General features: G+C 43.1%; 1 protein-coding gene across 3 annotated transcripts in view; it reads left to right on the forward strand.

Moving 5' to 3' along the window:
- The window catches only part of PIKFYVE (phosphoinositide kinase, FYVE-type zinc finger containing), a 67,150-nt gene that overhangs the window by 15,736 nt on the left and 38,344 nt on the right, over window positions 1-13,070 (forward strand). For 2 of the 3 annotated variants that reach the window (XM_050899676.1, XM_050899675.1), the window contains exons 7-11: window positions 2,452-2,590; window positions 5,247-5,404; window positions 6,214-6,325; window positions 8,088-8,235; window positions 8,734-8,901. In XM_050899676.1, the coding sequence (XP_050755633.1) occupies window positions 2,452-2,590; window positions 5,247-5,404; window positions 6,214-6,325; window positions 8,088-8,235; window positions 8,734-8,901 (725 nt within the window). Of the gene's footprint in view, window positions 1-2,451; window positions 2,591-5,246; window positions 5,405-6,213; window positions 6,326-8,087; window positions 8,236-8,733; window positions 8,913-13,070 lie in introns of those variants that run through there. The other variant, XM_050899677.1, reaches the window with a different exon arrangement.

Raw genomic sequence — 13,070 nt, forward strand, 5'->3', positions numbered from 1 at the left:
GGAGCTCAGCTGAGAAGGATGCTGGGTGTGCCTTTCAGGGAACAAACTGCTTGGAGTCTTTATCTTCTGTGTGATGGGGATGGTTAGGAGGAGATGCACACTGACTGTACAGCTGAGAAGCAAAGATCTCACCTAGGGGGAGTAAAATACTGGTGAATAAACTGGTACCAAAAATCAATTCTGGGTAAACATGGCAAGGAGTCCAGAGTTAAAAGTTCAATGCTAACTAACTTCAGAGACGTCAAGAAACATCTGAAACTTTGAGGATGCTCTCCTGCTTCCTGTTTGAATTGATGATGTCTATTTTAAAAGGCCTTTGCTGTTTGCTCACACATGCAGTAGTAGGAGGGTTCTAAGCTGGACCTGGCAGGCCTGAACTGCTCGTTCAAGTTAAATTTTAACTCTCTGGCTATTCATGGCCTCACCATAGTACTTACCTGTCTGGACTCACATTTGAGAAGTAACGATGAGGTATAACCTGTCTCTGTCAAAATTCTGAACCTGTGGAAACAAAACTATTGGCTTTGGGCTAAGCAATGCTAGCCTTTGGATCTTCTCAAAGCAGCTCTAGATGTTTCTTTGAGACAAGCTTGACCATGCCTCTTTCTAGATGAGATAAAGTAAAAAAGATGCAGCTTGAGTGCATTTAGATGCAGGTAGCAGAAGTTACTTAGTATTATTTGTTTTCCGTGTGGGTGGGGGATATGCGTTGGTTTTTTCTCAGCCTGATTATTTGTGGGGGGAAAAAAAACAGCACAACAGTCAAATGTTGCAAGCAGAGGGATTCGAACTTCTCCTTTGGAGGTCCTTCTGAAGGATAGGGATTTTCATTGCAAAATCTCCCTCTCTGTTTTTAGAAAAGATAAATACAATAAAGTCCCGGATGTAATTGGTGATGATAAAGACACAGATATGAAATCTGACTATTCTAACTCTTGCTTAATGCCCTTTTACACAAATTAAAAATCCCTGCTGCTTACAGGTAGGTGGCGCAGTTAAAGTAGCTGTTGTAAAACAAATGGGGAGGGGTGCTTAATGATGGACTTTCATGTCAGTCTCATCTTACATATAAGAATGCTTTCTGTTAAGCTGTATAACTCTGCCAGTTCTAACTTTGTTTAACTTGAGAGCGTCTGAACAGTAGAAGACTGGCAGAGTTTTAGCCTGCCTTGAATGCCTGACTATGACAGAAAGTCTTTGCTTATCACCCCTAGATGTATATGGGTGTAGTGCCAACATAGTTTCCTTTGATTCTGCATAAATGACTGAAAAGGACCTAACTAAAACCCTTTGTCAGCCCAGTATTCCTCCTCAAGAGACAGAGGAAGAAAAAGCAGTGATTTTGAGACTATTGTACATTCAGTGCCTACTTCCTTGCAGTACAAAAGCTGAAATAGGGTGGCATTGCTATTTCATGCCTGGGCTCAGCCACATCATCCATTGAGAATTCTTGGGAATAGAGTGTCTGTTAGCCAGTTAGCAAGCTCTGTGAAGTTATCTGAGTTTCATTCCAAAGACTAGAGGCTGGCAACAGTTCTCATCACGGAGACTGCTGCAAGCCTCTTGAGTCAGTTCAGCATCGGCATTTTGAGCTTCCCTGTTGCTGTATGCAGAAGCATTTTCCATCCTCACTCCTTAGAGCGCTGTTAGCATGAATAGCTTACACTGCATGCTTTTTGCTGCTGCATGATGAGAAGTTGCACTATGGTTATTCAGAGGCTTAGTCTAGTTGTGGGATATTGGAGCAGAGGGTATCTGGAACTTGTATTTGCATTTGTAGCTTTGCAATGATTATTGCAAAATGATGTTTGTACTGCAATGCATAGCCAAGATTTCCTAACAGCTGGGCTGAGATCGGGTGGATGCTCCATATCGCAGTACAAGGAAAATTGCCAGCTGGAGTGACCTCCAGCTTCAGCAGACAGTTTAGCCACCCTAGGGAACAGGTGCTCAAACTTCCAGACTCTGCAAGCTGTCAGCCATATATTTCAGAGAGCTGAGGAGAAGGAACTTTAAATGGGTCAAGGAGGGGGGGGAAATCTCAGTGCCCTGTTACAGGGATCCTGGTGTTGGCTGCCCTTTCTGGCATCTGTCTTGCCTCCAAACTGCTGGAGCTTCTAATTACCCAGCATCCCGTCCCTTCCCCAGTCTATTCAAATGCAGACATATATGAATTGCTGTGTCTAAACTTAGTTTTAGCTGCTTCCTACAAAGAGCTTTACAAAAGTATATGTTTAACTTAGATGTTCCAAAGCAATACACTCGCTTCCTAGGGATCCTTTCTTCTGCTTTGACGGGGGAGGAAGCTTTAAGCAGTAAGTCTGTACTGAGGAGAGTGAACAATGTCACAGGCTTAAGTTCCTTTTTAGCATGCTACAAGATCAATACCTGCTCTGGTGAAGCACTGCACAATGAACACTTATACTTCAATTCTTCTCTCTTCCACTACAGATCAGCCAGCATCACTAACCTGTCACTGGATCGGTCAGGTTCACCAATGGTGCCTGCCTATGAGACATCCGTCAGCCCCCAGGCCAGTCGCACACATATGAAGGCAGAGACCAGTGAGGATGAGCGCAAAATCCTTCTGGTACCTTTCAGACTTCTGTTTGTCTTGCTTTGTGAAGGCAATGAAGTTTGCCTTTCTTGTATCATGCAGCAGGAGTATCTTGCTGCCTTTAAAGGCTCTTGTCTGAGGGCTCTTACCTGGACCCCTCCTCCAGGTGGTGCAGGGATGGAGAATATTGCTGCTGCTTTGGACACTTCCGTCTTCCTGAAACAAATCATAGTTTCATGTGGTGTTTGCATAAAGGTGTTTACAGTTTTAGTCTTGGGAAGCATGTTACGCAGTGTGGAGTTGGTTATGATGGCTCCTTGTGCGTTAAACCTGTCATGGTTGCAGCTGTAACGCAATAGCCTGCCTGATTCTGTATTTCTCCAAGTTCAGATTTTCCCTTTCATAGGCTACATAACCGGAAACTTCAAATGGCTGCTTCAAAATGGTTACACCATGATGAATGAGTTAAAGCTGTTACAGCTTATTGGGCCAAAACATAACTTGGCCCCTCCCCTTGTTTGCAGAATAAATTTTGTAGAATGTTGTAGTGACGTACTTGTTCGAAGAAAAATCAGTGTGCAACAGTGTTCCGTGTAATCCTATTATCCCCTCCCCACAGAGGCAGTGTTGTAGGTGGCAGTTACTGTACAATGTTCAGTAGGAAACAGTGTTTCTTTTCTTTGAGGGAGGGGAAGTGTTTCCAACAAATGCGGCAAAAAAAGATACAGAGAAGGGAAGGGAGTGTTTCTCACACATTAAGAGATTCAAGATTGCTCCCCATTTCCAATTTAACATCAGGAAGGCTAATTTCTGTGTTGTCAGGTATTTGCCTGCTTTCAACAAAACGCATACAAGTATTCCTGAGGGTGCAGAAACACTCTAGTTCCTGTTCAGTTGCACAATTCCTTTCCAGGGTGCTCTGTAAATGGATAACCACGTGAGGGAGAAACATTTTTAAGGCACGTCTTTACACCACCCTGCCCCGTGCATGTATGTTAATGCAGGAAGAATGAAATTTAAGATGCTATGAATGCAACTTGGACCAAGATGATCAAGTCTCAGTGCACTTCAGCTTCACATTGTTTAATTTTTTGTCTGTTTCCTTCCTTGGGGGAGAAGAGGATTGGTGGCATCGCTTCTGTTCATCTAAGAGCAGAAGATGCACTGTCAATTAATGTAGGATTTTCTGTGAATTCCCACTGTTTGTTTAATGCCTTTAGCATGTAGAGCTGACTCTATATCAGGAGTTAAATTTAAGCTTAACATATTCCATTCAGAAGACTAATGAACTTTGCTCATGAAATAAAAGGTAGAGGAGGATGTACGTACACTGGGGTAAGCAAATACTTCTGTGAACTAGAGGTCAAAATCCTTGACTTGTACGGATTTGCTGTGTTCTGCCAGCTTGTCCAGTTTACTGAATTCACCGTGTGAGTTAAGGGTAAACTACAATGCAGCCGAACTGTGGAATCGCCAGTTGCATCAAATCTTGTGATCCTATGACGTGTTCCATTACTGACCCATTTGGCTCTATACCTGGTACGGAAGGGGAGCTGCTGATGTTGGTTTTAGGATAATACCCAGGACAGTCACTGCTGGAAATAAAAGCAGAAAGCCAGTCCAGGAACAGAAGTGGAGCAAAACTCTTGGATCTCAGGGCACCCTTGGGAAAGTGCAATAATGTGGGTCTGGCAGTTAACTGGAAAGTTGGAACCAGTTAAAATTTAATTAAAGCTTTTTTTCCCCTCTGTTACACAAAAATAGAATGAGCGAGGTATTTGAGAAAGTGAGCTGCAGCATCTCTTCACCCCTTGGGGTGCTCTGTTGCTCTCTCAAAATAATCCCAGTTTCTACTCTGCAATAATGGATTGTGCTGTGCCAAGCTAGGGTGCATATGGGAAAGCTAAAGGGGCCAGGTGCAGAGAGACAGCTCAGTTTGGATGGAGCATAGCCTGCACAAGAGTACGCGCACATGTGTAACAGGCCCGAAAAAAAGTTCGAGGTATAGACTGAAGTGTTCCAAGTGGTGAGGGGAAGAGATCCACAGGTTCAAAAATGGTTAATTGAGTTGGGAGCAGTACACACCTTTGCTTAGTGGCCAAAGCTAGCAGTGTCTAAAAAAGGCTTGATACTGGACAATAAAAGACGAATCACTAATAAGAAATGGTATCCCAGAACTTGAACATAGCAGTGTGCATTGCTGTGTCAAGTACTTGCTTTATATCTGGGTTTGATAATGGACTAGTATGCTTCACAAAGCCTAGGTTGAACACAGATTATATAGAAAAATGGTCTTCCAAAGGATCAGTTTTCATTGTCCTCTTACATTTACACACACCACCTGAGTTTGAGAATAGGGTGCAAGAGGGCAGTAGTGAGGACATAAGTATCTTGTAGGCAGTACAAAATCTTGCCACATTAAAAACAAAAACCTCTTACCTCTGAGGGTACCCACTTTGTTTCTTCCCTGTTCTCAACTTTTATATAAAGGAAGGATATAAGGAGCTGATCTCATGTCTTTTTGCTGTTTCTGTTTGCACCTTTGCATAGGTTGTGCGGAATGGCTTAGATTTTATACCTGTTTGTGGAGGGCTCTTGATCTAGAAGCTCATCTGAAGGCCCAGGTTGATGCCCTTGAAACCAGTGCTAAGGTCAGACTAGTAAGTAACTTGCACATCTCCCTGTCCAGGACTCAGTCCAGCTGAAAGATCTGTGGAAGAAAATCTGCCATCACAACAGTGGGATGGAGTTTCAAGATCATCGCTACTGGCTGCGGACACATCCCAACTGCATTGTGGGAAAAGAGCTGGTCAACTGGCTCATCAGAAATGGGCACATAACCACAAGGTAATCCTGATGCTTTAGGACAGCAGGTGTCTCCTGTCTCTGTGACAGGAGGCTGTGAGTTTTAGCTGATGTAGAGTACCTTAGACTGCAGAGATAGACCCCTGTGCGGGGAGATGAGAAAGAAAGAAAGTTCAGATCTCTTCTTTACTGCCTACCAAAGCAGGTAGGATTCTGACTCCATGTGGCCCAAAACAACAGGGCACAGGGGGCTCTCTGGTTTGGGAGCCAGTGTGGGAGGCAGCTTATGGGACAAATATCACTCAAACAGTTGGAGAACAGTGAGTGTATTACAAAGACTGTCCAAAAGTGTTCACTGATACTCCAAAGGGCAAGTCTGCCCCTCGGATCAGAAATCACTAATAGCGTTTGATAGCTAAATTTTTGGTGGGGCTGGCAGGCTCTTAACCTTGTGAGTATAAAGAATCTGGTGTTTTTAACTATGTGAGAGGTGGATAAAACTGAGATGGTTCTTAAGTGTAGAGCAACAGTCCTCACTCAGCAGAGATGCTCACTATATATAACTAAAGCTAACAATATTGGAGGAGCACAAAGAATATGTCTTAATCATCTGTTGGACACCTCAGCTGAGTTTAGGGTACTAGCAGTCTCTTCATCTAGCTCCATACTTGAACCAGTACATTCTGCTGCCTCTCCACAATATTTTGTGTCTGGTTAAACATGGCAATGGGATACTGATGGGTCAAACAGTGCGTAGCAAATGACTCTTTCCTTGTGTAGCATGTTTGTGCCATAAACCACGTGTGTTTCGAACTAGGCTTAGAAGACCATCTCTATTCTTATACCTCCAGGGTCCAAGCCATTGCAATAGGACAAGCGTTGGTTGATGGACGCTGGCTAGAATGTGTCAGTCATCATGATCAGCTCTTCAGAGATGAGTATGCTCTCTACAGACCGTTACAGGTAAAAGGAGTAGGAAAGCTATAGTTCTTGCTGGGTTTGGCGGCTGACTAGAATCTTTTCTAATCCTGTTCTCAGCAGCCGTTGTATGTTTTCTAAATCAGCTCTCCTGTAGAGAATTGGGGTCCAGGCCTTTTTCCTTAGTGGTTTAAAGCATGAGGAAGAGGCATTTGCCCAGAAAGCTTTGGGGCTGTCCTCTGTGGAGGATGTGTTGTTACACGTAGTGCTGCCTAAAGTGGAGGAAAGGGTCTAATCTAGGCCAGTGCCTCTCATGGTGGACATCTTCCACGGAGGCCTTGGAATGGCACAGCCTGTGGTTGTGGCAGCTGTGCTATCATGTGTAGAATCTAGAATCTGTGTGCAATTACTGGTGACTGAAACACAATGGTCGTCTTCTGTTTCAAAATTCCTTCTTTAAAAACTTCGAAAGAAGGGATATTTTAGATATACAGTATTGGATTTTCTTATATATTGTATTGGTAACCTTCTTCTGATCTCCAGTGATAAAGAATTCAGTACCTTAGCCACATGATGCAAGATTGGGAGGGGGTATTTGTCATGCCTCCCAAATAGGACTGGCTAGCTGAGAGGGAGGCAGGGAACAGTGACCTGAGATGCTATCCTACCATATTTCATTGCAATCAGACTTGTTGAGGGTTAAGAGCAGTCACTGGCCTGAGTGACTGCATTGGTCTTTTTAACTTGAACAAGGTATCTCTGTAGCCTCTCTGTTACCTGAAAGCATTCAGTTGAGAGTCTTCCAGGTTCTGCAGCTTCTCACAAGAAAGAATGGCTCAGCTGTCCCATGGACCTCAGTCAGAAAGCTTGCAGCCATTAGTATCTTGTCTTCCTCGTGCAGTTCAGCTCTTGGCCACAGTCACGTGGTCTTCCATTGAGCTTGCTCTGGGCTTTAGCTGGCATTTCAGCTAGTTAACTGCACTGTTTCAGTTTGCTAGTAAGAGCTAGCCCTCAGCTAGCAAGTGCTTGTGGATCTCTGTTTATAACTGTTTGTAAGGGGCTTATGTTATTCAAGGTTTAAAGCCAATTCTTGTTCTCATCAGCTGAAAGCACTGTCTGATCTCATTTCTCCTGGACGAGAGTCAGGAGAAGCAGTGTGGTTGACTCAGTTCCTTGCCGCGCTCACTGTAGCCAAAGGAATGATAGTGAGAACTTCCTCTTGAGGTGACTGGAGGTATCAGGATGGCTGATGGAAATTGCTCAGATGCTCTCCAGGTTCTCTGGCACTCTAGCCAGGCTTTGTTTTGACGCAGTAGCCCCAGCTAGAGCCTGACTTCTGAGTGAAACTCTTAGAGCTACTTTGGTCAGTCACAGAACTCCTCTGGTAACTTAGAATTAGCCTCCACCAAAAACTGCATGTGCTGGTTTCTGGGCAAAGGATATGGTCATCACCCACCGTGGCTGGGGATAGGAAGCATTCAAAACTGCTTAGCTGGATGTGGTGACAGAAAATGTGCAGTAGAATAAACTTGTCCTTTAGGGCCACTTAGTCACAACTTGTGTGGAGGTGGGGAGGAGGCAGAGACTAAGCACGTGGGAAGTGTAAAGAAATACTTGTTTCCTGTCCCAAAGAGTTCCTATTTCATGCCAAGGGGGGTGGCTCTATGACTAACCTGGCTCAGCCCACTGAGAGTATCCTCTGATTTTTACGATGTCTGATCTGCATTTGTAGCAGGCTGCTTTCTAAGGCTGATTAATATTTCAGCAGAGCTGCACTTTAACACCTTTTTTCTTCCTTGTCTTATAGAGCACGGAGTTCTCAGAAACCCCATCTCCAGACAGTGACTCTGTGAACTCTGTAGAGGGGCACTCTGAGCCATCCTGGTTCAAAGACATCAAGTTTGATGACAGTGACACAGAGCAGATTGCTGATGAAGGAGAAGATAACTTAGGCAGTGAGTTTCACCTGGGTCTTGTTCTCACTCTGCCTTCTTCCTTGTTATCCCCGGTCCTTTGGGACATAGTAGTTTAACCATGTCTTGCTTTATGTGTGTGTGTGTGTTCATGTGTGCGTGCATGGGGCTGTAAGGATCTAAGCAAACTATAAGCTAGCTAGTCCTCCTGTTTCTTATGATGGATACAGTACTTTGTATTTAGTGGAACTGGTAAAGCTTCATACTTCTAATGGAGGAGAAGCATGTAAATTGCTGCCTTGTGTTTCTCAGGCAGACTTCTGCTTGATTTGGGCCCTGCAGTAATGCACTAAAGAATGACCAATATGTCAGCATGCACACATGAAGATAAGACTAGAACTATGAAAATACTGTATTCCTGTAGTATTGCACACTGGTCTTTATGTATTAAAGACAATTTTTCTCCTCTCCGGTACCCTCATGATACCCATTTGAACCCTTCTCCTCCCTGTATCTTCCCCCCTTACCCAACACTAAAAGACTCCGCCAGTCCTAGCAAGCGCACTTCAGTCAGCAGCTTCCAGTCCACAATGGACAGTGATTCAGCCGCCTCCATCAGCCTGAACGTGGAGCTGGACAACGTGAACTTCCATATCAAGAAGCACTCCAAGTACCCACATGTGCCCCCTCACCCTGCCGACCAAAAAGGTATGAGGTAGTCACCAGCTGGAGTTGCACATGATGGAGAGCTGGGCCCTAATAATACTGACCTATTTGGACGCTACTTTTGTAGCTGTCTTACAGAGGGGGAAATATGATATTTAGCTGGCACTTGCTTTCAGTTTTGGTGTGCTCACCTCTGAGGAGGCTCAGTAGACCTGTTGAAACACCTTCTCTGCAGAGTGTGTAACTTCCCCTGTGACTTTCTCTTTGCAGTTGAAGCAAAGTCTCCTGCCCATACATAATAGAGCAGATCCACATATACAGTTTCTGGCTAACTGGGGTGGAAAAATAGTCTGTGCATAAACCAGTTTGATATGTGTCTCTACAGTTTGAGATTAAACTGGAAAAGCAAGCAAGAAAAAAACCCCAAACAAGAAATGAACAAAATTAACATGGAAGATCTCTGTGCTGACTTCTAATTGTACCTTAATAAGCTTACATTTGACAGAAGAATCTTACTGATGAGCAATAAGGCCTGACTTAATCCATATATGTAACATTTCTTCAAAAGAGAACATCCACTTAAGCGAAGTAGGAAGAAATCAAATACTCAGTGTTGAAGACTTCTTTTGAAAGTTTTTTCTCCTAAATAAGTGCTAAATTGAAAGACACTAACTATAAGCAAAATCCTTATCGAAAAAATGATGTGCCTGCCTGTTGACAACTGCATTCTCTAAATTGGACAAGGGCTGACTGAAACCAGGGCTTGCCACTGGCTTGGGTCTAGTATATTATAGTTGCTTTACATGCTGGGTAGCAATTGATGTCTCTGCTCTGCTTCCTTACCTAAGGTTACATCAGCTTTGTAGACTTCTATCTTCGGCTGCTTCTAAGGAGTTTCTTATTCTTAATTATTGTTGCACCCCAACCCTTCAGTATTTCCAACTTTAAAAGAAGATCCAGTGTTAAATAACTTTATGGACTTTAAATAACTTTAAATAACTTTAAATGGACTCCTAATGAATTCATCCTCCCATAAAGTCTAACGGATCTCTTTTGTTGTTATGGATCAGAATGCAAGACTTACCTTATGCTTGCATACAGATTGCATTTTCTGAAACTGTGAAATGGTCACTGAAGAGAGTGAGGGAGGAGAACTGGTCACAGCTGACTTTTAAAGTATGTTAGACATGGGAGAGAGAGTGAGGTAAATTAGAGTAGCATTTATCAGTGCCTATTGTAGTCACCTTTTGTTATTTGCTAAAAATATGTCTAGAAGAAGGGAAACCTAACTGCTTATTTTTTCCCCCAAAGAGAGGAGCAGAGCAGATTAGAAATTTGAGTTGATGTCAGATGACTCAACAGTAGGGATGGGTTGTCAGCACTGCTGACACCAGCTTGTTATTGGTTCCTTTCAACTTGTTTCCAGCTCGTGCCCTAATCAAATGAAAAGCTAATGCAGCTGCAGGGAAGGAAAGGTGTGAAGAAGGAGAATATATCAATGAATTCCTTTTAGGAGGGAGGGATGCTGGATTAAGTGAGCTTGAAACAGGCCCAGGTGTGCTGCAGTATCCTATGAATTTACACCTGTAGCAGGTTTATCTTTATCAGTGTGTGTTGGCAGTAAAGCAGGCAGTAGTCAGTTTGGTTCTGGCCGGTGTTAAAGGACTTGTAGAGTGATAGTCCTGGTTTCAGACATATCTCAGTCTTTACCTCCTTATACAAAAAGCAGTACATGATGAAGGGGAAACATAAGAGAGCCTACCTCTCTCGGAAACTGTTGACCAAATCAAGGCTTCTCATAGCCAGAACTGAAGCTCTTGTGAGAAGGATTTTGATGATGGAGAGCTCAGAGAAGATCAGCAGAAAAGGCAAGTGGTGAGGGGACTGAGAGAGACTTCTGTCTTTGAATTATATATGTTGGCAGCACTCTGCTGTCTTTGGTGAATCTCTGCTGACTGGTATTTATTATCTATTCCTGAAACGTGTGGTCTCTTGACCAGGTTATTCTGTAGGAGTGTAATTCATAGTAGAAAACTGGGAACAATTCCTTTTAAGAGAATGGATTTCCCTTGAGGGGAAGGTATCAGTAATATGCCCAAAACTGTGATAGGGTGGAGGTGTGAGTCTTTAAAATGCACTGTGGAGAGGTAGGTAATATTCTGCAGCTTTTTGAAAAATCTGTATCCTCTGCAAATACAGAGGACTTACTGTACATCTTTTTTTGGATTCCTGGCATTAGAGTCTCTAGAGGAAAGACCTAACAGAGAGCAACAAGTTAAAATGAATGACAACATCCTGAATAGCAAGAAACACTTCTTGGCAATAGGGAGACTGAAATTTTGTAGGTACTTAGATGTTTGTTACTCAAGGCCTTCAAAAATTAGGTGGGACAAAACCCTGCAGTGCATACTGCAGTGCCTAGAGTAGTGAAATGGATGACTTCTAAAACTTTGTTCTGGAAGTATTAAAGTCAGAGTGCAAAGACTTTCACCTTGTGTTCTTGACTTATACTGGCTATATTCAATAAAAGATGCCATCCAGGATGTTAGAGTATCACAATGATTAGACAGCCAACACTAGGTAGTTAAGCTTCTATGTAAAATGGGACATGGCTATTTTAAGAACAGAGTACTGTAGTCATTCAGCGACATGGTGTGTTTGCTGCTGTCAGGGGTCAGTAACTTTCCTATTATGTATTTGGCTTGATTTCTTTGGAATTGTCTTTTGTCCTTAGACTGGATGACAGTGACTTAATTTTCTTTGAAATAATGACGTGAAACTGAAGATCACACCCACCTTTTGAGGCTAGTAACTCAATTTCCTCACAACTGTGTAAATTACAATCATTGGGGGAGGACTGACAGGACAAAACATCAGTGCTAGAAGCACAGGTCAACTTTGATCTAAGCAGTTAGTGGATTTCTTCAAATGATTAAGGGATATGCAATTTCCACCAGTCTCAGAGGTCAGCTGCTTTGAGGCAATGGCCTGTGATGTACCAGCTGTGTTTTAGAACAGCGGTTTGTATAGAGTCTGAGTCTAATGGCAGGACTTCTTGTGATGTTATACGCTGACTAATGTCTGGTGTGTTTCCATGAAATTCTAGTGACTCCAAGTTAGCTGGCTTGTAGTATCTTACAAGTGAATATAATGACTCATTTACAGTATCATCTGCCTAAAGACAATGGTACTTTTTAGCGTGTATCAAAATGGGAAACAATAAGATTGCTTTCTGCATTTAAACTGGGGGAAGAGATTAAGTGACTTATTTTAAATGTGGGTTTTAATTGGTCTTTTTAAAGAGATACAGTTATCAATATGGGAAACTTTTTTTTTTCTAAATGTCCTTGCAGCCAGATATCCTTGATCCTGGTAGCAGGTATTTTGGGTAGTTAGTTTTTGATGTCTGCGTCTAGTTAGGAAGGGGAAAGAGAAGAGGATCTGAGTAACCATGTCACAGTTTCTTATCACCATTGCTTGCAAGGCTTAGCGTGCTGTTGCCAGGATCCCTTTTGGTGCACCTTTTTTTGAAAAGGTGCACCTCAGTTTTTGGTGGATATCTGTGAATGCCTGCGTCCTTGTTTGTGTATCTAGAGGAAAAGCTGTGGTTGCTGGCCAGTCTGTTTTGATGTTTAACCAGAGCAATCTGTAAGGTGTATAAAATCTGTACCTGCTGGTTTCCGTTGGAGACCTGTGAATTTCTTTGTGCCTTGTGGTATTTGCTTCCAATGATGCCCTTGAATATCAGACCCAGGAATTTGTATGTTCTGGGGTGGGGCTTTTTGGTTCTTCTTTTGTTGTTTTGCTTTGGTGAAGCTGTTCAGGGGAGCTTGTAGGATAGTCTCTTGATAGCTAACTGCTTGCAGACAAGGCTACAAAATATGCTACAGGAACCTCTTCCACCCCCCAACATTCTGTGGAGCATGATGCACGTAGGGATGATGTGAGGCAAGAAATGTGCATGTTAGCCACTCTCACAGTCTCAAACTCACACCTATGAGTGTGTTACCTCTTCTTAGACTGGACAGATACGGTGTCTTACCTTGTCAGGAACTTCCCTTGGGCACAACTGGAAGCAAAGTTATAGGAGGTGAAGCTGTATCGAAGAGAAGTGTTCCTGGTTTGGAGGTGCCACCTGTGTCTTTGTCCAGAGCATAACTAAGGTTAGGTTTCAGCTGGGGTTAACTCCTGCCTTGGCCGTGCCAGTCAGG

This window comes from Gymnogyps californianus, chromosome 7, assembly GCF_018139145.2.
Source record: "Gymnogyps californianus isolate 813 chromosome 7, ASM1813914v2, whole genome shotgun sequence".
Taxonomy (NCBI): Eukaryota; Metazoa; Chordata; class Aves; order Accipitriformes; family Cathartidae; genus Gymnogyps; species Gymnogyps californianus.